The sequence below is a fragment of the Rhamphochromis longiceps genome, linkage group LG3, assembly GCF_057381845.1.
Source record: "Rhamphochromis longiceps isolate RC_006_pf linkage group LG3, R_longiceps_female_GT1.1, whole genome shotgun sequence".
Classification (NCBI taxonomy): Eukaryota; Metazoa; Chordata; class Actinopteri; order Cichliformes; family Cichlidae; genus Rhamphochromis; species Rhamphochromis longiceps.
The window spans coordinates 61,507,135-61,533,034 of record NC_140559.1 but is presented as its reverse complement, the minus strand read 5'-3'; the positions used below and the strand labels follow the sequence as shown (position 1 = coordinate 61,533,034).

At 42.0% G+C, this 25,900-nt stretch overlaps 1 protein-coding gene and 2 long non-coding RNA genes across 3 annotated transcripts in view; 2 read left to right on the top strand and 1 right to left on the bottom strand.

Moving 5' to 3' along the window:
* zanl (zonadhesin, like) overlaps positions 1-25,900 on the bottom strand; it is an 83,412-nt gene that overhangs the window by 9,046 nt on the left and 48,466 nt on the right. Inside the window, exons 65-100 of the mRNA XM_085401171.1 lie at positions 24,662-24,790; positions 24,437-24,575; positions 24,096-24,237; positions 23,499-23,695; positions 23,172-23,310; positions 22,642-22,758; positions 22,243-22,367; positions 21,921-22,111; positions 21,324-21,467; positions 21,087-21,194; positions 18,350-18,519; positions 17,626-17,828; positions 16,854-16,998; positions 16,394-16,587; positions 16,163-16,304; positions 15,756-16,000; positions 13,527-13,675; positions 12,284-12,412; positions 12,059-12,197; positions 11,718-11,859; positions 11,121-11,317; positions 10,794-10,932; positions 10,264-10,380; positions 9,865-9,989; positions 9,285-9,430; positions 8,688-8,831; positions 8,451-8,558; positions 5,969-6,138; positions 5,244-5,446; positions 4,472-4,616; positions 4,062-4,309; positions 3,377-3,554; positions 3,163-3,271; positions 2,766-2,860; positions 996-1,172; positions 24-232 (exon numbers count right to left, since the gene is read on the bottom strand). Of these exons, the coding sequence (XP_085257297.1) occupies positions 24-232; positions 996-1,172; positions 2,766-2,860; positions 3,163-3,271; positions 3,377-3,554; positions 4,062-4,309; positions 4,472-4,616; positions 5,244-5,446; positions 5,969-6,138; positions 8,451-8,558; positions 8,688-8,831; positions 9,285-9,430; positions 9,865-9,989; positions 10,264-10,380; positions 10,794-10,932; positions 11,121-11,317; positions 11,718-11,859; positions 12,059-12,197; positions 12,284-12,412; positions 13,527-13,675; positions 15,756-16,000; positions 16,163-16,304; positions 16,394-16,587; positions 16,854-16,998; positions 17,626-17,828; positions 18,350-18,519; positions 21,087-21,194; positions 21,324-21,467; positions 21,921-22,111; positions 22,243-22,367; positions 22,642-22,758; positions 23,172-23,310; positions 23,499-23,695; positions 24,096-24,237; positions 24,437-24,575; positions 24,662-24,790 (5,599 nt within the window). The remainder of the gene's footprint in view (positions 1-23; positions 233-995; positions 1,173-2,765; positions 2,861-3,162; positions 3,272-3,376; positions 3,555-4,061; positions 4,310-4,471; positions 4,617-5,243; positions 5,447-5,968; positions 6,139-8,450; positions 8,559-8,687; positions 8,832-9,284; positions 9,431-9,864; positions 9,990-10,263; positions 10,381-10,793; positions 10,933-11,120; positions 11,318-11,717; positions 11,860-12,058; positions 12,198-12,283; positions 12,413-13,526; positions 13,676-15,755; positions 16,001-16,162; positions 16,305-16,393; positions 16,588-16,853; positions 16,999-17,625; positions 17,829-18,349; positions 18,520-21,086; positions 21,195-21,323; positions 21,468-21,920; positions 22,112-22,242; positions 22,368-22,641; positions 22,759-23,171; positions 23,311-23,498; positions 23,696-24,095; positions 24,238-24,436; positions 24,576-24,661; positions 24,791-25,900) is intronic.
* Positions 12,790-13,493, top strand: LOC146675606 (uncharacterized). Its single transcript, XR_014910291.1, has 3 exons — positions 12,790-12,948; positions 13,022-13,166; positions 13,250-13,493. It is a non-coding gene; the product is annotated as an uncharacterized LOC146675606 (long non-coding RNA).
* Positions 25,171-25,898, top strand: LOC146675605 (uncharacterized). The gene is made up of 3 exons (XR_014910293.1): positions 25,171-25,329; positions 25,403-25,547; positions 25,631-25,898. It is a non-coding gene; the product is annotated as an uncharacterized LOC146675605 (long non-coding RNA).

The following is a 25,900-nucleotide window of genomic DNA, read 5'->3' as shown; positions in this document are numbered from 1 at the left end:
AAAATCTCCCACTGCACACCCACCGGCCTGTATTTCCCATCACCATCAGTGCATCCACACTGGCTGATTGGGACACATTTGTCTCCGCTGAGGATGAGGCCAGTGTCACAGATGCAGCCCTCCACACAGGGAAGATCGCAAGAGCCGCCGTGTCCTGCAGGGTTCTGACAGCTCGGCTGAGGACATGCAGGGCCGCATGAGGTGTAATGACTGCCTGGGGGGCACTTCAGAGCTGGAGGGAGTCAAGCAATTTTTAGGGTTGTTTGTAAAAATGCACAACAGTTGTTACATATCTATAAACAAAAAGAAGGTTGTATTTGTCTACAGGAAACATGTTACAGCAAAACTCATAAAGTTTGTGTACATCATTTCTTTTTGAACCATTGTTGGCCCCTAACTCAGAAGAGGGACAGTTTTGGTGCTCGCAGTGGAATTATCTAAACCTTGTGAGAGATGTAACCTAGTGAAAGTGAAACAAATGAGAGTATATAGTTTAAACTGCACTATTTTCACCAGGATATTTTTCTGAAAAAAACAAACAAACAAATATTGGTAAATTTTCTTGAAATCTGGGAGGGTCTGGAATGTCCACTATATGTTTCTGTGGACCAATAAACCTTTGTGTTTCCCATAAAGCAGCATATAAGCATTATTCCTTAGCACCTAAAAATCAAGCGTATGTAACCTCTGTTAGACAGCAGACACTGCAGTTTTAAATGGAAATATAAACTACATACTATAATGTCACTAGTAGTAAAGAAAGTGGAAGATGACCTGGGTGTATTGGACAAATCATGGGGATTTTCTTACTTTATACTCAACTTTTTATATTTAAACTGATCATTTTGTCACGCTCAAAATGAAGGCACTGATTTCTCAGGGAAACATCTAATATTGTTATTATTACTTTAGTAATACGTTTGGTAGCAATGGAAAAAGTATTACTTAAGATCCTATTTTTTCTCTATACACACACAAAGAAAAACAGGACTCACGACAGAAGGTGTTCGTCCTCCATTCGATGGGGACTCCTGCAGCAGCACACATGTCGGCGTAGGTCTCTATGGCCTGGCACAGAGCCACGGTCTCACCTCCAGTGGCACACATGTCGAATACACAACTCTCAAAGTATGGCTCAGGGGATACAACAGAGTGGCAGGGCTTAAAGATTCCTGAGGTTAAGATCAAAGATAGAACAAAGTGTAGTTGAAGCGACTGCTTGGGGATGATTTTCACCACATTGTCTAGCCTAACAGTGATATATATCAGAGAGGCCAGCCCAAAAGTTTTAAGGTAAATGTAAAGATTGTTTAATATATGTGAGACATATACAAAGTGGGAAAAAGGCATGAAGGGCTTACTTCAGCTAACAGCACATATCTATATTTCACATCACCAAACCAATTGGTTGTTTTACTGCATATATACGTCATATCATTTCCCAAGCATCGCTTCCACAGTTCCTGGCTTGTGCTGAGAGCCATGTTTTGTCTACAAGGGTGCTGAAGTCATCAAATGTCAGTGCTTAATAAGATTAAGTACACACTGTAAACCAGCATATTGTTTCAGTGGAGGAGTTTGTGTGTTCTAGTCACGTGCTTGTGACAATACAAAGCATCATATAAGAATCAGTCTATTTAGTATTTACAGGCATCCAACAGGTACCTGCGGGCCAAATGGAGTGAAAGGCAGTAGATGAAAAAGGAGGAGTTTGGTGAGTCCATTAAAATGGCAAACAATCCTCAATCCTACAGTCAGGTCTTCTGTAATGGAAGCAGAGTCTGTGCACCAACTATAAGGGATCACATTTCTCACCCTCCCTGGGAAAATCAGTGGTAGGCTGCCAGGGGCAGCCTTTCTCACTGATTCTGTTCATAGTTTTTATGTAAGAATATCTCGGCACAGCCAAGTAATGAAGGCTGTCCATTTGGTGGCATCAGGATTCCATCTTTGCCTTTTGCAGATTTTGTTGTTCATCACATGGTGAGCTCCAGCTTCCACTGGAACGTTTCGCAGCTGAGTGTAAAGCGAGAACCTCCAAGTCCAAGACCACGGTTCTCAGCCAGAAAAAGGTGGAGCACTCACTCCAGGTCAGGGATGAGTTCAGGGGTCTTGGGATCTTGTGCATATGTATTATTGTAGGGTCTACCTTTCAATATAAAGTGCCTTGAGGCAACTGTTATTGTGATTTGTGGCTGTACAAATAAAATTTAATTGATTTGACAGACGGATTGGGATAGCATCTGGGTAATCTATGATCCTTCCCTGACCTACGGTTCAGAGCTCTGGGTAGCGACCGAAAAAAATGAGGTTATGTACATAAGCGGCGGAAATGAGCTTCCTTCGAAGGGTGGCTGGGCTCCAAGATAGGGTGAAGAGCTTGGAGTAGAGTGGCAGCTCCTCCACATTCAAAGGAGCCAATTAGGTGGTTCGGGCATTGACTAGGATGCCACCTGGACACATTTGAGTTAAGGTATTCTGTGATTGAAGGAGGCGGGTCAGTTCCAGGACTTGTTGGAGTGAGAGATCGCTGGAAATATAACTTATTAATGTCAGAAGAGCTGACTAGGATGAGGAAAGTCTGGGCTTGTCTCCTTAAACTACTGCCCCCAGGACCATAGATGGATGGATGGATGGATGGATGGATGGGTAGATGATATTAGACTATTAGTTGTAATGATAACATTCTTTTATGTGTGCGTGTGTGTGTGTATCTTAGTGAGAGAGAGAGAGAGCGCGTGCACACACATATGTGTTTTTCATACCGTTGGGATCAGTGATCATGCCACAGCTGGTAGGCTTCGTGGCCTCTTCCTCCACCTTTACATCACAATCTTCTTCTTCTGTACCATCAGTACAGCTGAGAGGAAATGGGAGAATTCATTGCAATGGAGTCAACATGTTTGTGTTTGGTAATTCTAAGGCTAAGATTAGCAGGAGACTGGTGACATGTACAGGACAATTTCTGGGAAGAACTTGAAAAGTTTAATAGCGATATTTAATGCAGACGTAGCAGTCAAAGCCGAATGACAATGAAATAAAAGGAACTTAGGAATAAAGTAGGATCAACAATTCTTGTATTGACATAATGATGAAGAAATGAAAATCTACAAATAGATAAAATTAAAGGTCTTATATTCTGTTTTCTGTAATGTGACTCACTCGGGGTCTGAGTCAGCAACCTGCCAGCTGTCTCCTAGCTCATTGGTGTTAGCAGCTGGTGTGTTATCTGGTTTCAAGTTGTCATCATTAGGGTTCCCATTGAAATTTCCTGTGGAGACAACAGATATTCAAAATCACTCTATTTTAATTAGTCAAATCCTGTGTTTTATTCACTTAGTAAGGAACAACAGCAAATAATTGCACTGGCTCTTACCACACATCCCACAGAGTAGGCCATTGTAGGAAGTTGGCAAAGTGACATCAGCATGATGGTTTCCATCAAAACGCACCCTCAGATTAAAAGATGTTTCTAAGACAACAAACTTTCCACTCAAGTAGATCTTAACTCCCCTGATGGAGGTAACAGGTGGAACAACCGCAGTGCCATTGACCTGACAACAGCCAGAGATCACAATATTATTGCCAGAAAAACACAGCTTATTATGTGTACTTGTTCTTTGTTCCTCTACAGTAGACTTTTCCTTTAAATCAACCATCTTTATATACAAATGCAGCAGGGGACAGTTTCCACCTTCTACTGAGACGAGGCTGAATCTGTTATTAAAACACATGTTAGGAAAACACATTCAGTAAAGAGGCTGCTATAAATATAGCTTTGTTATACTTGCATTCTGTTGATTTAAATTTGGTGGAGAACTAGTTTAATTTTTTTAAAAATTGTGTTTTATTTTGACTGCTGCAGATTATAAAAATCTTAAATCTGATTATGAAGAGATTTAAAGAAAATCTTACAAGTGGTTCTTGTTCCAATAGGCCTAGGCTGTACATATTGGCCTTAAAATTATTCAGTTGGTAGTAAATAAAATGGGTAAAAGCACTAAGATAGCAAACAGAGATACTGTTTATTGTATGAGTGACTGGAAGAACCCTCTGCCTACCTGGACCGTGTGTCCCTTGCCAAGGATGACAGTGATACCATTCACATTGATCACCACAGCCCTCACATAGGAAACCTTCTTATTACTTCCTCTGTGCTCATTCTGGGTATGGACCGTGAAATGTGGCAAGCCAGAGGAGACATTGCAGGGTTTGGTCAAGGTGTAGGAGCATGAACCCATGTAATGGTGAGTACGTTTATCAAAGGTTATGTAGTGAGGATCACCAGAAACTGAGCAGATACCATTTCCTGAACAAAGAAGGCAGGGAGTTACTTTATCATTTACCATGATGAGCAAAACAAATGCAGATTTCAGTGGAACTATATAAAATGGATAATGCACTGAGATGTCAGATGTGTTAAATGAAATAATAATCTTTAGATGTATGTGAAGCGGTGTGATTAATATACCAATAGGGTGGCATTCATATTCTCCATCTTGTAGTTGGCAGCTCTCAGTAGTTGGGTTACAGCTGGTGTTATGACACTGTAGCAGACCTCCACTGTGACACATACACTTTTGTTCACAACCCTCCAAGTACCAGTCATCGCCCACCTGAAAAATGTACACAGAATACAAAAAACAATCAAAATTTTGTCATGTAATTCTCTCTTATACATCACACGAATATAAAGATAAGATAAGATAACCTTTATTAGTCCCACACGTGGGAAATTTGTGGGAAAGATCAAAAATGATAAATAAATATATAAATATAAATGTATCAAAATGTATATAAATATACATGTGGATGCAAACCAGGGATTCTGTATGCCACTAACTAATTAGGCCAACCTACACTCATTTATTTATTGATTTTGGGCTTGCTAATTGTGGTGGCACCCGTATGTAAATGCTGTGACATAAATACAAATTCTATAACACCAGTGTCTTTTAAATTCAGGTAAAATACAGTATAATAAATATAATCTGTGCTTGATAAGTTGAAAGTAAAAATCTTTGTTGTAAAACCAATATTTATGTGCCAACAGTTCACTGCAGTCTATGCACCCTTAATTTAGTTGAGTTTTAATTTCTTTTGTACTGTAGGGTCTTTGTGTCTCTTGGCGTCTCTCCTGTTGAAGTCATAAAGAGAACTGAAAATGATGTTAGCATGAGCTTAGCACATTTTAAAGGTAAATGGAATATGGTTTTAATTGTTTGGAGGCTGTTTCCACTTACAGGGTGATAGGTTCCACTGGGGTCCACACAACCACAGTCTCTCAGTTCCACACATTTGTCATCACTGAGAATGAAGCCAGGGTTACACTCACAACCCTCCACACACACTTCCTCACAGCCAGGTGGTCCCACCACACCAAGACATGTCTCAGGACATGAATTCACACAAAGGGAGTAGGAGCTATTGGGAGGACAGGTCAGAGCTGTGTGGACAAACACAGGGATGAACAATAATGAGAGGGAACAATGGTGGACAAATAGCAACAGAGAAGGGAGTGGGTAGTACGATGATTCAAAGACAGGGCACCTACGTATCTCATATTGATTTAATTCAGTGTCATAAATGAAAGCAAGGACAATATTAACTGCATTGAATATTTTACATTGGTTTCAGCATTGTGCACTGTATCTTAAACTCTCCTCCCTATACAATTATAAATATGATTATAAGTTCAATTATAATGTTGGTGAGCAGGATGTAATATATCGTGGTTATATTTACAGGTGGATACAACTTCCAAATGGAGAAGCTATGGCATGCACCCCATTTAAAAGGGAAAATGCTGAAGGCTCATTTTTCCAACATGAAAAGGTATTATTCAAGTCTTTATTCATTTATGCTTCAGAATGGGGCTTATCAAGCCAATGGGTGATGTCACTGTGACTATGTTTTATATATCATATATCTTTTAGATATATTTGGTATATCTCAGATTCAAACTTACGGCAGAAGTCTGGAGTTCTCCATTGGTAGACTTTGGCTCCAGCACTATGACATGCGTCAGTGTAGGCCTGGAGCTGGTCACACAGCACGTGCTGCTGGCCGTTGAACTGACACATGTCATACACACAGCTTTGGAAGAATGGAGTGGGATTAACTACACTGATGCACTCCCTGTAACAGAGAAAAGCACTCACTTAGCTTAGGTAGGAAAAGGCAGAGGCTCATATACTGAAAATCTGAGTTCAAACAAACAAACAAGCTACATTTGGTGGTGAAACAGTCAACAACTGTTGCATAAGTTTAGCAACAATTCACTAGATGGGGCCAGTGAATAAAGGTGAATGGCTTAAACATGAATTGAACTGCGGTTTGGGGAAGGCCTCGCTGGGGACTGGCGGTGGCTCCTGGGCTGGCAGATCCCCATGTACTAATGAGAAGTGAAACAGTGAAAGAATTGAAATTGAAAAAGGGGAGGGAGGGTTGGGAATGAATGGAAGAACAAACAGCTAGTAGAACTGGGGGATTATATATAGATAAGAACAGGAAGGGAAGTGTTTGGATACTTTATCTCTAACTCACTAACTGAGTCCACATTGTCATTTTACATTTTACAGTGTTCCTATTAGAAAAAGGTGAATGGCTTAAACATGAGTTGAACTGAGCTTTAGGGAAGGGCGCAAAGGGGACTGGTGCCTCCCGGGCTGGCAGATCCCCAAAGAAGGCATCCCCTAGAAGCAGCAATAATTGTGCATTGTGAAGGTGAAAGACCTCTGCAGTAATAATTCAATTTTTCAATTCAATTTATTTATACAGCCCCAAATCACAACAACAATCGCCTCAAGGCACTTTATATGTAAGGTAGACCCTGCAGTAATACCTACAGAAACAACCCAACAATCATATGACTAACTATGAGCAAGCACTTTGGCGACAGTGGGAAGGAACAACTCCTTTTAACAGGAAGAAACCTCTGGCAAAACCATTCCCATGGAAGGACAGCCATCTGCCGCTACAGGTTGAGGTGGAAGAAGGAAAGCAGGACAAAAGAGAAGCGCAGAGAGAAGGTGGTCAAGGATTCCAGAGAGTGGAGTGGTTGAGTTCGGAAAATTACGAAGGAATGGTGGGAGAAGACCACAAAGCAGATTTCAGAAAACGAAAGACCTTAATAGCTTAATGAGGAGAACCCCTGATCGAGTGGCAACGTGGCTCGACTGGTGTGGAGGCTGGATGGATGCATGTCTGTATTTTAAGACATGAGGCAATGGCTTGACGGCTCGTAAAAGCTTTTACTGCTGTGTTTGAAAATGATCGATATGGAGACAGAGACTGGCAATACGGTGTCAGGAATGTGCTTTGTTACATTTTGTGAAAGATAGATAGATGTATGGACCCTGGCATCCAAGTTATTGGGGAAAGAGGAAAGAGAAACTGGCTTCCAGGTGCCAAAAAGCACGCTGCTGCATTTTGCTCAGGAGAGATAGAGGGAAGAAAAGCTTGCTACTGCAAATGAAGGAAAAGAACCTGGCATCCCGGTACCTGATGTATGCAGGCGAATTTGAAAAAGAAGGACAGAGAAATAGAACCTGGAATACCATTGCAAAAAGTATTCACTTTTTGCAATGGTATTCCATGGTTTTGTAAAGGAGGAAAAGAGAAAGAAAACATGGCATCCCAGCGCTAAAAGCCTGCTGCTGCATTTGCAAAGGAGGGACAGAGAAAGAGAACCTGGCATTCCAGTGCCAAAAAACATGCTGCTGTATTTTTGTGAAAAGGGGAGGGACGGAAGAGGAACTGGCAACCCGGTGCTAAAAGCGTGCTACTGCATTTGTGAACGAGGGATAGAGAAAGAAAGAGAACCTGGCATTCCTGTGCCAAAAAACATGCTGCTGCATTTTTGTGAAAAAGGGAGGGACAGAAGAGGAACTGGCAACCCGGTGCTAAAAACTTGCTCCTGCATTTGTGAAGGAGGGATAGAGAAAGAAAGCCTGACATCCTAGTGCCAAGAAGCATGCTGCTGCATTGTGCGAGGGAGGGATAGAGGGGAAGGGAAACTGGAATCTCCTGGGTAGAAAACCTTGTTGATGCATTTGCAAATGAGGAATAATAACTTGGCATCCTGGTGCCAAAAGCTCACTGTTGTATTTGCAAAGGAGGGTTATAGAAAGAACCTGGTATCCCAGGTTTTTTGCAACGATAGATAGAGATAAACTGGCAAGTCATTGGTAAAAACTTGCTGCTGCGTTTGAGAATGAGGGACAAAGAACAAAACTGGCATCCCAGTGCCAGAAGGGTTCATTACAGCATTACAGTAATAGTATTGAAAATATTTATTCATATTTTACAGGTCAGTTGGGTGATTACCAGGCATGCTGCCATCTATTTCATGATTTTATAAGGTCAGGAAAAAAACGTTGTAAAATCCCAGGAATCCCATCAGTTTAACCAAGTCGATAACCAAAAGTGGAGGGGTTGTGAATTCTTACCGGAAGGGTCCAGTAGGGTCTGTAATTTTACCACATTTCTCTGGTTTTACAACTTCAGCTTCCAAGTTGGGGTCACAGTCTGGATCAGGCTTTGTTCCTGGGGTACATCTGGTCAACACAAATACAAAACACAGTTACATCCTCTTCAGTTTGTCAGAAAGAGTCCGACAGCAAGGTAACAAAAGACATAACCAGAAGAAATCCAAAAGACAGAAAGATAGATATGTTGGAACTCACGAGTCATCTTCATCGTCTTTGGTCTGCCAGCTGTTCCCAAAGTCATTACTATTTCCTGCCACAGTGCCATCTGGTTTAGTGAAGTCATTGTCTGGGTTCCCATCATAGTCACCACAAAGGCCACACATTTGGTCATAGTAGGAGCTGGTAGAACAAAGTCAAGGCAGGATATGTAGGATTAAAATAAGACAAGCTTAAGAATATTTGCAATGTTTAATAAGGTGTTGCTTGGCCTTTTATTGTAATTCTAGAAACAAATGAAGAGAATGCAAAGATCCCTGATACAATAAACCAGGGCATCGTTAGTATATATTAAAAGTTGCATATGTCCACAATATGCACACAAATGGACTGCTATGCTTTTTTTAAAGTTCTCACAACATACATAAAACAACTGGTGACGTTCAGCAGTTTAGATCGTTATCTATCAGAGTTTCTTCAGATCGTTAGGTTATGGTTGCATCAGAGGAAAGTGGTCATCAAAAAAATAATGATAGAGCAATGGAGACAGTGGTCAGGTGTATTGTATGAATGTGTGAAGCAAATAAAAAGAAGTTCTACAATATCAAAATAGTTCAAACCAATATTTATACTAACCTGGGAACTGAGATCTGGGCATAATGGTTTCCATCCCAACGCACCCTCAGGCCAAAGGATGTTTGAAGCGTGATGAACTGACCAGCAAGACTAATAGACATGAGAGGAGAGGGGGAGTGGGGCAGAGCCACCCGTACTCCGTTCACCTGATTCAGTGATGAAGAAAAAGATGTTAAGAATATAAGAATATAAAGATGTTAAACAGACTGTGTAAACGTCTAATTGGTGGACAGGTCAGGGAGTATAAAAGTACAAAGAGTGTGCAATGTGCAGTATATCAGGCAAAAACAGACTTTGTATAGTTTTAACAAGCAAGAAGGACATTGCTTTATGCCTATCACACTGTGTTATCTTTGGCATAGATTCAACTGACAAAATGGGAAAAATCTGTTTTGTTTTTTACATGCTGTTAGCAACAATGTAACTAAAGATATAATTTGAGTTCTTTGCTAAAATGTCAGTTATGTGTAGACATAAGACATCCATGGTGATGATACAACTACTGTGTGGGATGTCTGCTGGCACACATTTTACTTAAAGATGGGAAATACAAGAGATAGTAATTCATTCATATACTGACCAGTGTTCTACTGCTCTTCATCAGGGTCACAGTAATTCCATCCACTGTCACATATAGCTTCCTCAGGTATGACACTCCTGCAACTCCTCTCTCTTCATTCTTTGCCTCCACAGAGAACCAAGGGCCTGCACAGGGAAGACCACGACAATCAGGAATATTGTGTGTTTATATTAAAGGTGAACATTGGCATTAACATACAAACCACCACTGACATTCAGTGTCTTCTCTTTGCAGCAAACGTGAATGAAAACAATATATGTCATGCTTTGCGATGAAAATAATAAATGAGTAAATTTAGCTCATTTAAACTTTCATTTGTGCGTGTGGTGTGGCAAGACTAGAACAGGTGCAATGAAACCCAAACATCTTAATGAATAAATGTCTCAAAATAGTGTGTACCTGTGCTGTTCCTACAGCTTCTGGCCAGTGTGTAAGTACAGGTTCCCATGAAGCTGTAGTACTTCTTGTCAAAGGTGTTGTAGTGTGGATCCCCAGAAACTACACAATCCTGAAAGCCTGAGAGAGGGGAAAAACATCAGGAACATCAGACTGAAACACAGATGAAGCCACTGTAGAACAATTACCTAATAACAGTGCAGTTCACTGCTGCTTTGGACTTATACTGGCATTAAAATAGATGCAAGGAATATATCATTTCCTGACTAGACAAAAATTTGTATTATTTCAATTTCTTTTCTGCAACTCTGTGATTTTGCATTATAAAGAATTGCATGTAACAAGTGTTGTTATAGACAAACCGTACAGAAGAGAGCAAAAGAAACATAACAGCAACACACACATAAATATTTCACTGTTATTGAAAGTAAAAGACACCTCTGGGTTGTGCTTCTCTATCTTCCATTACTCAGTCTAATTATGTATATTAGAGCAGGGATAGAAAATGCTAGGTGTGAACATTACAAACATACTCGTAGGATAGCAGCCCAGCTCTCCATCCTGAAGTTTACATTCATGCATTGGGGGGCATTCAGAGGCTTCACAGGTAATTCCAGCTGCACCACACCAACATTTTCGCTTGCAGTCTTCCTCAAAAAACTCCTCTCCAGGCTGACAAACAGACAACAAAATTGACAATTAAGCATAGCAGGCACAGATGATTCTTTGTAGATCCTTTTATGCATGTATGTATGAAAATGTTGTTTTAGAGAGGACATAAAGAGACTGCAAGTGACCTGACTTGAAATACAAAGGACCAAATGATTCACTGCCGGCTTATCAGACCCACTTCACCATACCTCATAATACTGGCCGTTCGTGTGGTTGCAGCCACACATGTTCTCCTTAACGCACTTGCCAGCACTCAGGACATAGCTGGGATCACACACACAGGACTCAGAGCAGGGACCAGAGCAGGAGGGGGGTTTTCCAAAGCATGTTTCCTGACAAGGATCTGCACAAGGTTCATAGTGGCTGTTTGGGGGACAGCTCAGTGCTAAGCAGACCACAAGAGGTTGAAGTTAGTGATAGGAAACAAAAGTATGTGCTGGTTAAAATATAAAATGACAGCTTTTCACAAGAAAAGAGATACGTCTTTGGCACTTCCAGCTGTGTTGTCTTCCGTGGAACTAGATTGTTTGAGTTTGGTGGTAACCCAGTCTCCTGCAGCCTCTTGGCATATGTTGTCTGCCCAACTAGGTATGCTAAAGCAGCACTCCCTCAGTTAACTTTAGTGAGTAGGAAGCCCGTATGAAGTACTCTTCCACAAGTCAAAACTGACATAAACTTCTTTGTGTTATTTTCTCCCAACTACTCAGCCAAGCTGATTTTTACCTAATGATATACCTAAAGATATTTTACTACTAAATTAAATCATTTGTCCTTCCAATACTCACGGCAGAAGGTTTCATTCCTCCATGGTCCAAGGTTGACCCCACGATCTTGGCATTCATTGACATAGGCTTCAATGGCTTCACACAAAATGGGCTTGGCACCATCCAGCTCACACAAGTCAAAGACACAGTCCCTGAAGTAATTCTGAGAACAAACAATCACTTTGTTACAATGCTTTATATTGTGTGACCATCTAAAACCATATATTCAAATTATTCCACTATTACTAATATCACATTTTCACCCTGAATGCACACACACATACACAAATACAACAAGCTCAGAATAAGGACTGGTTCCACATTTGTTTATTATATGTGCACTATCCTCTACATGAACATACATTGGGGTTGACTTTGGGATGGCACACAGCAAAAGGTCCATTTTTGTCCAGCAGAATGCCACAATATCCAGAGCTTTCATACAGTTCCTGTTCTTCTTCATTGCACTCAGGGATGGTAGTGTTGGGTTTCTCATTACATCTGTCAAGACAGACCATCATCTTAAGAACATTTGTCTTTTGTCAATGGTAAATGTTTCTTTACACTTGCATCTCTGCAATACTCACTCTGGATTCATGTTCCAACTGTGTCCAAAGTCATTGGCATTTTCAGCTAAGCTTCCATCCGGTTTGCGGAAGTCATCTTTGGTATCTCCATCATAGTTGCCACACAGGCCACACAGCTTGTTCTGATAGCTGCAGATTGCAGAAAATGATTGTGTTAGAGTCTTATGCAAGAAAGACTAACAAGTAAGCCAGAACTACAACGTGTTTTAATTGCAGCCAAGTTTCTTTTCAGCAGTAGACTAAACCCCACACATTAGTAAGACTAAAAGATCAGACATGTACATTTGATGTGTTTGATAGCATCAGCATAGAATTAACTAGTCAGGAAATTAGAAGTTTTGTGTGATTTTATCTTGAAATTTTGAGGGAGCTGTTTGTGTTGCCCCTGCTAAATTGTTTAAATAAAATATCCTAGCTGTGTCATTAATCTCTGCCTTTATCACCTTACTACTCCTTACAGATAAAGGAGTCATGTTCAGTATATGAAAATGTGTTATAGTGTCATGGTCCGTGGTCCTGTGTCTGAGGAATGCGTGACGCTCGGGTAGCCACACCCCCGGGCTATCACCGGCACATCTGTTCTCCATCACGGTGACTACACGGAGATCTACTGAACCCGGCACTGATGGAAGGCTCCACGCCAGTCCGTTAGTCCCCCCACAGTGGTAACTAGACTTCCACGAAAGCGTGCATTCCCTTCTGGTTGGAACTGTGTTTAATCTGCCTACTTGTGTCCAGGTTTCGACTCGGCGTCTGCCACCTGCCTGTCCTCCGGCTCAACTGGATCACTCGGTGCATCATCTGGCCCATTCGCTATTTCCACGGACTTTCTGCTCACGGACTGCCACACTTCCCTCCCGAGCTCCCACAGTCCCGTTCCATCGTAAGCCCCCTACTCTAACTCAGTCCTGATGTGTTTTCCCTACTTTCCGGCTCCCTAGTAATCATCTCCCCTTTCTATTGCAGCCTCCCATGGTCCCGATCTTGGCTTCCTCGTGTCATTATTCCCCGGGTTTTTAGTTTCTTGTTTTGCTCTCTAGTTTTCCCGGGTCGCCTTTCGTTATTTCAATAAAGTGTCTTTTCTGTTAGCGCGGAGTCTGCATCTGGATCCTTTTGTGCACGCGCGCCGTGGCGCATGACATATAGTTTTAGTTGTATCAGTATGGATGTAGATTTCTGGACTGGTGAACTTGTGATTAAAACACCACTTTATAAGGAAACCATGAATTTGGTCTTCACTCACTCTTCGATTACTTTGATGTCCATGAAGGCGTTTCCATCATAGCGAACCGTCACACCAAAGTTCATGGAGACAGTGTAGTGTTTTCCTGACTTGAACACAGAAATACCAGGGGACGGAGACAGTGGCAGATTGACATTGGTCCCATTAACCTGTATGGGAAAATAGGCAGAGTACATCAAATCTGGCCAACATTTTCATTTTTTAATTACCCATGTCACAACATTACTATCTGTAACTGAAAAGAAACGTTCCTTTAGTGGGCGATCGTGGCTCAAGAGTTGGGAGTTCGCCTTGTAATCGGAAGGTTGCCGGTTCGAGCCCCGGCTTGGACAGTCTCGGTCGTTGTGTCCTTGGGCAAGACACTTCACCCGTTGCCTACTGGTGGTGGTCAGAGGGCCCGGTGGCGCCAGTGTCTGGCAGCCTCGCCTCTGTCAGTGCGCCCCAGGGTGGCTGTGGCTACAATGTAGCTTGCCATCACCAGTGTGTGAATGTGTGTGTGAATGGGTGGATGACTGGATATGTAAAGCACTTTGGGGTCCTTAGGGACTAGTAAAGCGCTATATAAATACAGGCCATTTACCATTTCTCATGCCAATGATGTCTGTAAATGTCATGCCCGACATGTTAAACGCAGCTGCCGGCATGGCAAGCGAAAGTGGATCGAAGCCAAAGGCATGAATGCACAAGAAAACAGTCGACCAGAACGATACCCGAATATTAAATCGCATTGTACGATCTAACAGGGGCTCGCAGTGGCCGCTCTGTCCCAATCCGAGACAAAATGGACGAGTCCTCCTCACTGACGCTGAGCAAGACCAACGTTGAGCCAAACAGTTCTGCGATACTTTAAACCAGCCCGAGCCACTCCACTTGTTCGAGGCCGAAGAACTTGCACCCTCCATGGATCTTCTTCCTTTCGATATCGGAAAAATTAGCAACGCCGAAGTCAAGACAACGATGTTGGCCTGGACGAGTTCCTCCCCACAATGCTGAAGGATGACGAAGCCCAGTTGGATGCCGCCCTTAGAAGTCCCCTAAATGCCTGCTGGTCAACATCGCATGTACCCTATGAATGGGTAATTTCAACGACTTCAAGAAAGCTTTTGACAACGTCCACCGGCCGACTCTATGGGCTATCCCACGTCAATATGGAGTCCCCCAGCAGTTTGTATACGCCTTTTGTGGTCTCTGCTCCAACTCCCGGTTCTGCGTCCAGACAGATGATTGGATGGCGCCCTTAGAAGACCCCTAAACGCCTGCTGGACAACATCGCGTGTACCCTATGAATGGGCAAAAGGTGTTATCACCAAACTTCCCGAAAGGCGATTTGGGTGACTGTAACAACTGCCGGGGCATCACGCTCCTGTCGGTACCCGGGAAAGTGCTTTGCCTTATTCCTTTGAATTGGCTACTGGGCCCCTACTGGGCTCGACTACGGAAGACCTCCAAGAATGGACTGCAGCTTTGCAGAGGGAGGTGAGGAAGTCGGATTACGAATAAGCGCCAAGAAAACCAAGGTACTCGGAGTTGGCTACACAACTGCCCATGTTCCCGTCATAATCAACCAATAACGTGCTGATAAGTTGGAAAATTTCACATATCTGGGCAGCATCATCTCGAATTATGGGATCTCTGATCAAGATGTAAACTCCAAAGTAGGGAAGGCTGCCGGTGTCCTCCGACGTCTCCAATTCAATTCATTTAAATTCAATGTTTTTTATATAGTCCCAAATCACAAAAACAGTCACCTCAAGGTGCTTTATATTTTAAGATAGACCCTACAATAATACATACAGAGAAAAAAAACAACAATCATATGACCCCATTGACCAAGCACTTTGGTGACAGAGGCGTCTTTTAACAGGAAGAAGCCTTTGGCAGAACCAGCGAAAGCAAGGCCGACCAAATATCACATGGCGTCGAATGTTTATGGATGATCTGAAAACAGTCTACATCGCCTGGGACGAAGCTGAAACATTCGCCCCTGGAGATTGGATGGAGATTGTTAGCTGCCCGATGCGTCGCTCGGCGTAGGAGGAACTAAGTGTTAAGTGTAAGTGCAAGTTTCTTTCCATGGTCAATTGCAGTGGTTTTCAGAAGTGTTCCTGAGCATGTGCAGTGATTTGTACCACAGAATGATGTTTGTTTGTAATGCAGTAGTGCCTAAAAACTGAAAGCGTGATTGGTTTTCACATGCAAAACATCCTGTTTCTTCCTCTCATGTCTTACCTGCACAGTGCCACCTTTGAGAATGGAGATCTTTATCATCTGTGCGTATACATGTACGGCATTCACATAGGAGATGGTCGGCCTGTTATACCGGTTTTCATTGTCAGTATGGACCTCAAAGTAGGGCACAGTTGTGTCATTGCATGGACTAGACATCAGATAGCTGCAGTTGCCCATGAAGTCATATTTGCGTTTGTCAAAGCTGGTGTAGTGTGGATCGCCAGATGCAATGCATGTGGATGTACCTAAAGGAATAATATATGAGAAAATTGTAATTTCCACACTGTCAACTATCAAGTTATACCGACTGACTGTAAAGCACAACACAAGGTGCTCTTTGTGCAGATGTAATTTATTACACTGCATTAAATCAAGTCAACAACAATAAAGTCAACAAACATTATTACCTTTAGGATAACAGCCTGCAACACCATTAACCTCTCGACACTCTTCAGTGGGGTCACAGGAGTTATCAACACATTCCAAAGTGTAGTTCCCTACACAGCGACACAGCTTTGTGCAGCCATCTCCAAATACTATCTCACCAGGCTGGATAAAATGAAAACAATCAGTACTGAGAAAGTATACTGTATGTCTTTAAATGTACACTGTACACAGTACTAACTAGGACATCTGACCTCATAATAGTTATTGTTGTCATCTAAACAACCACACTTGTCCAGTGGCACGCAGTGCCGTCCTTTGAAGACAAAGCCTGGTTTGCAGAAACACCCAGTGATGCAGGAGCCAGAACAGTTGGTAGAGGGTTCCATACATGTAGGAATGCAAGCTGGACCACACTCTATATACTCTGCGTTAGGAGGACACAGGTCTGGGTAGAAAGAAAAAGGATTACTGGAAAATGAGCAGATACTCTTTCAGGAACTAAAAAGGTAGGAAGTTATTATGCAGTGTTAACAAACTCAGTCCAAACTAACAACATCAGTTGAGACAGTGGAGGTTTGGAGCGCCTGTTGCTAAAATGACTGCATTTATTTACTGCATTTCTAGGACCAGTCGGATAAAGCACTTGACACTGTAATCCACATCCATGCATTCATGCAGCTATTTCTATGTGAAGCTGTGTGATTAACATACCCAGAGGGTGGCATTCATATTCTCCATCTTGTAGTTGGCAGCTCTCAGTAGTTGGGTTACAGCTGGTGTTATGACACTGTAGCAGACCTCCACTGTGACACATACACTTTTGTTCACAACCCTCCAAGTACCAGTCATCGCCCACCTGAAAAATGTACACAGAATACAAAAAACAATCAAAATTTTGTCATGTAATTCTCTCTTATACATCACACGAATATAAAGATAAGATAAGATAACCTTTATTAGTCCCACACGTGGGAAATTTGTGGGAAAGATCAAAAATGATAAATAAATATATAAATATAAATGTATCAAAATGTATATAAATATACATGTGGATGCATACCAGGGATTCTGTATGCCACTAACTAATTAGGCCAACCTACACTCATTTATTTATTGATTTTGGGCTTGCTAATTGTGGTGGCACCCGTATGTAAATGCTGTGACATAAATACAAATTCTATAACACCAGTGTCTTTTAAATTCAGGTAAAATACAGTATAATAAATATAATCTGTGCTTGATAAGTTGAAAGTAAAAATCTTTGTTGTAAAACCAATATTTATGTGCCAACAGTTCACTGCAGTCTATGCACCCTTAATTTAGTTGAGTTTTAATTTCTTTTGTACTGTAGGGTCTTTGTGTCTCTTGGCGTCTCTCCTGTTGAAGTCATAAAGAGAACTGAAAATGATGTTAGCATGAGCTTAGCACATTTTAAAGGTAAATGGAATATGGTTTTAATTGTTTGGAGGCTGTTTCCACTTACAGGGTGATAGGTTCCACTGGGGTCCACACAACCACAGTCTCTCAGTTCCACACATTTGTCATCACTGAGAATGAAGCCAGGGTTACACTCACAACCCTCCACACACACTTCCTCACAGCCAGGTGGTCCCACCACACCAAGACATGTCTCAGGACATGAACTCACACAAAGGGAGTAGGAGCTATTGGGAGGACAGGTCAGAGCTGTGTGGACAAACACAGGGATGAACAATAATGAGAGGGAACAATGGTGGACAAATAGCAACAGAGAAGGGAGTGGGAGTAGGATGATTCAAAGACAGGGCACCTACGTATCTCATATTGATTTAATTCAGTGTCATAAATGAAAGCAAGGACAATATTAACTGCATTGAATATTTTACATTGGTTTCAGCATTGTGCACTGTATCTTAAACTCTCCTCCCTATACAATTATAAATATGATTATAAGTTCAATTATAATGTTGGTGAGCAGGATGTAATATATCGTGGTTATATTTACAGGTGGATACAACTTCCAAATGGAGAAGCTATGGCATGCACCCCATTTAAAAGGGAAAATGCTGAAGGCTCATTTTTCCAACATGAAAAGGTATTATTCAAGTCTTTATTCATTTATGCTTCAGAATGGGGCTTATCAAGCCAATGGGTGATGTCACTGTGACTATGTTTTATATATCATATATCTTTTAGATATATTTGGTATATCTCAGATTCAAACTTACGGCAGAAGTCTGGAGTTCTCCATTGGTAGACTTTGGCTCCAGCACTATGACATGCGTCAGTGTAGGCCTGGAGCTGGTCACACAGCACGTGCTGCTGGCCGTTGAACTGACACATGTCATACACACAGCTTTGGAAGAATGGAGTGGGATTAACTACACTGATGCACTCCCTGTAACAGAGAAAAGCACTCACTTAGCTTAGGTAGGAAAAGGCAGAGGCTCATATACTGAAAATCTGAGTTCAAACAAACAAACAAGCTACATTTGGTGGTGAAACAGTCAACAACTGTTGCATAAGTTTAGCAACAATTCACTAGCTGGGGCCAGTGAATAAAGGTGAATGGCTTAAACATGAATTGAACTGCGGTTTGGGGAAGGCCTCGCTGGGGACTGGCGGTGGCTCCTGGGCTGGCAGATCCCCATGTACTAATGAGAAGTGAAACAGTGAAAGAATTGAAATTGAAAAAGGGGAGGGAGGGTTGGGAATGAATGGAAGAACAAACAGCTAGTAGAACTGGGGGATTATATATAGATAAGAACAGGAAGGGAAGTGTTTGGATACTTTATCTCTAACTCACTAACTGAGTCCACATTGTCATTTTACATTTTACAGTGTTCCTATTAGAAAAAGGTGAATGGCTTAAACATGAGTTGAACTGAGCTTTAGGGAAGGGCGCAAAGGGGACTGGTGCCTCCCGGGCTGGCAGATCCCCAAAGAAGGCATCCCCTAGAAGCAGCAATAATTGTGCATTGTGAAGGTGAAAGACCTCTGCAGTAATAATTCAATTTTTCAATTCAATTTATTTATACAGCCCCAAATGACAGCAACAATCGCCTCAAGGCGCTTTATATGTAAGGTAGACCCTGCAGTAATATCTACAGAAACAACCCAACAATCATATGACTAACTATGAGCAAGCACTTTGGCGACAGTGGGAAGGAACAACTCCTTTTAACAGGAAGAAACCTCTGGCAAAACCATTCCCATGGAAGGACAGCCATCTGCCGCTACAGGTTGAGGTGGAAGAAGGAAAGCAGGACAAAAGAGAAGCGCAGAGAGAAGGTGGTCAAGGATTCCAGAGAGTAGAGTGGTTGAGCTTGGAAAATTACGAAGGAATGGTGGGAGAAGACCACAAAGCAGATTTCAGAAAACGAAAGACCTTAATAGCTGAATGAGGAGAACCCCTGATCGAGTGGCAACGTGGCTCGACTGGTGTGGAGGCTGGATGGATGCATGTTTGTATTTTAAGACATGAGGCAATGGCTTGACGGCTCGTAAAAGCTTTTACTGCTGTGTTTGAAAATGATCGATATGGAGACAGAGACTGGCAATACGGTGTCAGGAATGTGCTTTGTTACATTTTGTGAAAGATAGATAGATGTATGGACCCTGGCATCCAAGTTATTGGGGAAAGAGGAAAGAGAAACTGGCTTCCAGGTGCCAAAAAGCACGCTGCTGCATTTTGCTCAGGAGAGATAGAGGGAAGAAAAGCTTGCTACTGCAAATGAAGGAAAAGAACCTGGCATCCCGGTGCCAGATGTATGCTGAAGAATTTGAAAAAGAAGGACAGAGAAATAGAACCTGGAATACCATTGCAAAAATTATTCACTTTTTGCAATGGTATTCCATGGTTTTGTAAAGGAGGAAAAGAGAAAGAAAACATGGCATCCCAGTGCTAAAAGCATGTTGCTGGATTTGTAAAGGAGGAAAAGAGAAAGAAAACATGGCATCCCAGCGCTAAAAGCCTGCTGTTGCATTTGTAAAGGAGGAACAGAGAAAGGAACCAGGAATCCCGGGCCCAAAAGCTTGCTGGTATATTTGCAAAGGAGGGACAGAGAAAGAGAACCTGGCATTCCAGTGCCAAAAAACATGCTGCTGTATTTTTGTGAAAAGGGGAGGGACGGAAGAGGAACTGGCAACCCGGTGCTAAAAGCGTGCTACTGCATTTGTGAACGAGGGATAGAGAAAGAAAGAGAACCTGGCATTCCTGTGCCAAAAAACATGCTGGTGCATTTTTGTGAAAAAGGGAGGGACGGAAGAGGAACTGGCAACCCGGTGCTAAAAGCGTGCTACTGCATTTGTGAACGAGGGATAGAGAAAGAAAGAGAACCTGGCATTCCTGTGCCAAAAAACATGCTGCTGCATTTTTGTGAAAAAGGGAGGGACGGAAGAGGAACTGGCAACCCGGTTCTAAAAGCTTGCTCCTGCATTTAAGAAGGAGGGATAGAGAAAGAAAGCCTGACATCCTAGTGCCAAGAAGCATGCTGCTGCATTTTGCGAGGGAGGGATAGAGGTGAAGGGAAACTGGAATCTCCTGGGTAGAAAACCTTGTTGATGCATTTGCAAATGAGGAATAATAACTTGGCATCCTGGTGCCAAAAGCTCACTGTGGCATTTGCAAAGGAGGGTTATAGAAAAAACCTGGTATCCCAGGTTTTTTGCAACGATAAATGGAGATAAACTGGCAAGTCATTGGTAAAAACTTACTGCTGCGTTTGAGAATGAGGGACAAAGAACAAAACTGGCATCCCAGTTCCAGAAGGGTTCATTACAGCATTACAGTAATAGTATTGAAAATATTTATTCATATTTTACAGGTCAGTTGGGTGATTACCAGGCATGCTGCCATCTATTTCATGATTTTATAAGGTCAGGAAAAAAACGTTGTAAAATCCCAGGAATCCCATCAGTTTAACCAAGTCGATAACCAAAAGTGGAGGGGTTGTGAATTCTTACCGGAAGGGTCCAGTAGGGTCTGTAATTTTACCACATTTCTCTGGTTTTACAACTTCAGCTTCCAAGTTGGGGTCACAGTCTGGATCAGGCTTTGTTCCTGGGGTACATCTGGTCAACACAAATACAAAACACAGTTACATCCTCTTCAGTTTGTCAGAAAGAGTCCGACAGCAAGGTAACAAAAGACATAACCAGAAGAAATCCAAAAGACAGAAAGATAGATATGTTGGAACTCACGAGTCATCTTCATCGTCTTTGGTCTGCCAGCTGTTCCCAAAGTCATTACTATTTCCTGCCACAGTGCCATCTGGTTTAGTGAAGTCATTGTCTGGGTTCCCATCATAGTCACCACAAAGGCCACACATTTGGTCATAGTAGGAGCTGGTAGGACAAAGTCAAGGCAGGATATGTAGGATTAAAATAAGACAAGCTTAAGAATATTTGCAATGTTTAATAAGGTGTTGCTTGGCCTTTTATTGTAATTCTAGAAACAAATGAAGAGAATGCAAAAATCCCTGATACAATAAACCAGGGCATCGTTAGTATATATTAAAAGTTGCATATGTCCACAATATGCACACAAATGGACTGCTATGCTTTTTTTAAAGTTCTCACAACATACATAAAACAACTGGTGACGTTCAGCAGTTTAGATCGTTATCTATCAGAGTTTCTTCAGATCGTTAGGTTATGGTTGCATCAGAGGAAAGTGGTCATCAAAAAAATAATGATAGAGCAATGGAGACAGTGGTCAGGTGTATTGTATGAATGTGTGAAGCAAATAAAAAGAAGTTCTACAATATCAAAATAGTTCAAACCAATATTTATACTAACCTGGGAACTGAGATCTGGGCATAATGGTTTCCATCCCAACGCACCCTCAGGCCAAAGGATGTTTGAAGCGTGATGAACTGACCAGCAAGACTAATAGACATGAGAGGAGAGGGGGAGTGGGGCAGAGCCACCCGTGTTTTTTTACATGTTGTTAGCAACAAAGTAACTAAAGATATAATTTGAGTTCTTTGCTAAAATGTCAGTTATGTGTAGACATAAGACATCCATGGTGATGATACAACTACTGTGTGGGATGTCTGCTGGCACACATTTTACTTAAAGATGGGAAATACAAGAGATAGTAATTCATTCATATACTGACCAGTGTTCTACTGCTCTTCATCAGGGTCACAGTAATTCCATCCACTGTCACATATAGCTTCCTCAGGTATGACACTCCTGCAACTCCTCTCTCTTCATTCTTTGCCTCCACAGAGAACCAAGGCCCTGCACAGGGAAGACCACGACAATCAGGAATATTGTGTGTTTATATTAAAGGTGAACATTGGCATTAACATACAAACCACCACTGACATTCAGTGTCTTCTCTTTGCAGCAAACGTGAATGAAAACAATATATGTCATGCTTTGCGATGAAAATAATAAATGAGTAAATTTAGCTCATTTAAACTTTCATTTGTGCGTGTGGTGTGGCAAGACTAGAACAGGTGCAATGAAACCCAAACATCTTAATGAATAAATGTCTCAAAATAGTGTGTACCTGTGCTGTTCCTACAGCTTCTGGCCAGTGTGTAAGTACAGGTTCCCATGAAGCTGTAGTACTTCTTGTCAAAGGTGTTGTAGTGTGGATCCCCAGAAACTACACAATCCTGAAAGCCTGAGAGAGGGGAAAAACATCAGGAACATCAGACTGAAACACAGATGAAGCCACTGTAGAACAATTACCTAATAACAGTGCAGTTCACTGCTGCTTTGGACTTATACTGGCATTAAAATAGATGCAAGGAATATATCATTTCCTGACTAGACAAAATTTTGTATTATTTCAATTTCTTTTCTGCAACTCTGTGATTTTGCATTATAAAGAATTGCATGTAACAAGTGTTGTTATAGACAAACTGTACAGAAGAGAGCAAAAGAAACATAACAGCAACACACACATAAATATTTCACTGTTATTGAAAGTAAAAGACACCTCTGGGTTGTGCTTCTCTATCTTCCATTACTCAGTCTAATTATGTATATTAGAGCAGGGATAGAAAATGCTAGGTTTGAACATTACAAACATACTCGTAGGATAGCAGCCCAGCTCTCCATCCTGAAGTTTACATTCATGCATTGGGGGGCATTCAGAGGCTTCACAGGTAATTCCAGCTGCACCACACCAACATTTTCGCTTGCAGTCTTCCTCAAAAAACTCCTCTCCAGGCTGACAAACAGACAACAAAATTGACAATTAAGCATAGCAGGCACAGATGATTCTTTGTAGATCCTCTTATGCATGTATGTATGAAAATGTTGTTTTAGAGAGGACATAAAGAGACTGCAAGTGACCTGACTTGAAATACAAAGGACCAAATGATTCACTGCCGGCCTATCAGACCCACTTCACCATACCTCATAATACTGGCCGTTCGTGTGGTTGCAGCCACACATGTTCTCCTTAACGCACTTGCCAGCACTCAGGACATAGCTGGGATCACACACACAGGACTCAGAGCAGGGACCAGAGCAGGAGGGGGGTTTTCCAAAGCATGTTTCCTGACAAGGATCTGCACAAGGTTCGTAGTGGCTGTTTGGGGGACAGCTCAGTGCTAAGCAGACCACAAGAGGTTGAAGTTAGTGATAGGAAACAAAAGTATGTGCTGGTTAAAATATAAAATGACAGCTTTTCGCAAGAAAAGAGATACGTCTTTGGCACTTCCAGCTGTGTTGTCTTCCGTGGAACTAGATTGTTTGAGTTTGGTGGTAACCCAGTCTCCTGCAGCCTCTTGGTATATGTTTTCTGCCCAACTAGGTATGCTAAAGCAGCACTCCCTCAGTTAACTTTAGTGAGTAGGAAGCCCGTATGAAGTACTCTTCCACAAGTCAAAACTGACATAAACTTCTTTGTGTTATTTTCTCCCAACTACTCAGCCAAGCTGATTTTTACCTAATGATATACCTAAAGATATTTTACTACTAAATTAAATCATTTGTCCTTCCAATACTCACGGCAGAAGGTTTCATTCCTCCATGGTCCAAGGTTGACCCCACGATCTTGGCATTCATTGACATAGGCTTCAATGGCTTCACACAAAATGGGCTTGGCACCATCCAGCTCACACAAGTCAAAGACACAGTCCCTGAAGTAATTCTGAGAACAAACAATCACTTTGTTACAATGCTTTATATTGTGTGACCATCTAAAACCACATATTCAAATTATTCCACTATTACTAATATCACATTTTCACCCTGAATGCACACACACATACACAAATACAACAAGCTCAGAATAAGGACTGGTTCCACATTTGTTCATTATATGTGCACTATCCTCTACATGAACATACATTGGGGTTGACTTTGGGATGGCACACAGCAAAAGGTCCATTTTTGTCCAGCAGAATGCCACAATATCCAGAGCTTTCATACAGTTCCTGTTCTTCTTCATTGCACCCAGGGATGGTAGTGTTGGGTTTCTCATTACATCTGTCAAGACAGACCATCATCTTAAGAACATTTGTCTTTTGTCAATGGTAAATGTTTCTTTACACTTGCATCTCTGCAATACTCACTCTGGATTCATGTTCCAACTGTGTCCAAAGTCATTGGCATTTTCAGCTAAGCTTCCATCCGGTTTGCGGAAGTCATCTTTGGTATCTCCATCATAGTTGCCACACAGGCCACACAGCTTGTTCTGATAGCTGCAGATTGCAGAAAATGATTGTGTTAGAGTCTTATGCAAGAAAGACTAACAAGTAAGCCAGAACTACAACGTGTTTTAATTGCAGCCAAGTTTCTTTTCAGCAGTAGACTAAACCCCACACATTAGTAAGACTAAAAGATCAGACATGTACATTTGATGTGTTTGATAGCATCAGCATAGAATTAACTAGTCAGGAAATTAGAAGTTTTGTGTGATTTTATCTTGAAATTTTGAGGGAGCTGTTTGTGTTGCCCCTGCTAAATTGTTTAAATAAAATATCCTAGCTGTGTCATTAATCTCTGCCTTTATCACCTTCTTACTACTCCTTACAGATAAAGGAGTCATGTTCAGTATATGAAAATGTGTTATAGTGTCATGGTCCGTGGTCCTGTGTCTGAGGAATGCGTGACGCTCGGGTAGCCACACCCCCGGGCTATCACCGGCACATCTGTTCTCCATCACGGTGACTACACGGAGATCTACTGAACCCGGCACTGATGGAAGGCTCCACGCCAGTCCGTTAGTCCCCCCACAGTGGTAACTAGACTTCCACGAAAGCGTGCATTCCCTTCTGGTTGGAACTGTGTTTAATCTGCCTACTTGTGTCCAGGTTTCGACTCGGCGTCTGCCACCTGCCTGTCCTCCGGCTCAACTGGATCACTCGGTGCATCATCTGGCCCATTCGCTATTTCCACGGACTTTCTGCTCACGGACTGCCACACTTCCCTCCCGAGCTCCCACAGTCCCGTTCCATCGTAAGCCCCCTACTCTAACTCAGTCCTGATGTGTTTTCCCTACTTTCCGGCTCCCTAGTAATCATCTCCCCTTTCTATTGCAGCCTCCCATGGTCCCGATCTTGGCTTCCTCGTGTCATTATTCCCCGGGTTTTTAGTTTCTTGTTTTGCTCTCTAGTTTTCCCGGGTCGCCTTTCGTTATTTCAATAAAGTGTCTTTTCTGTTAGCGCGGAGTCTGCATCTGGATCCTTTTGTGCATGCGCGCCGCGGCGCATGACATATAGTTTTAGTTGTATCAGTATGGATGTAGATTTCTGGACTGGTGAACTTGTGATTAAAACACCACTTTATAAGGAAACCATGAATTTGGTCTT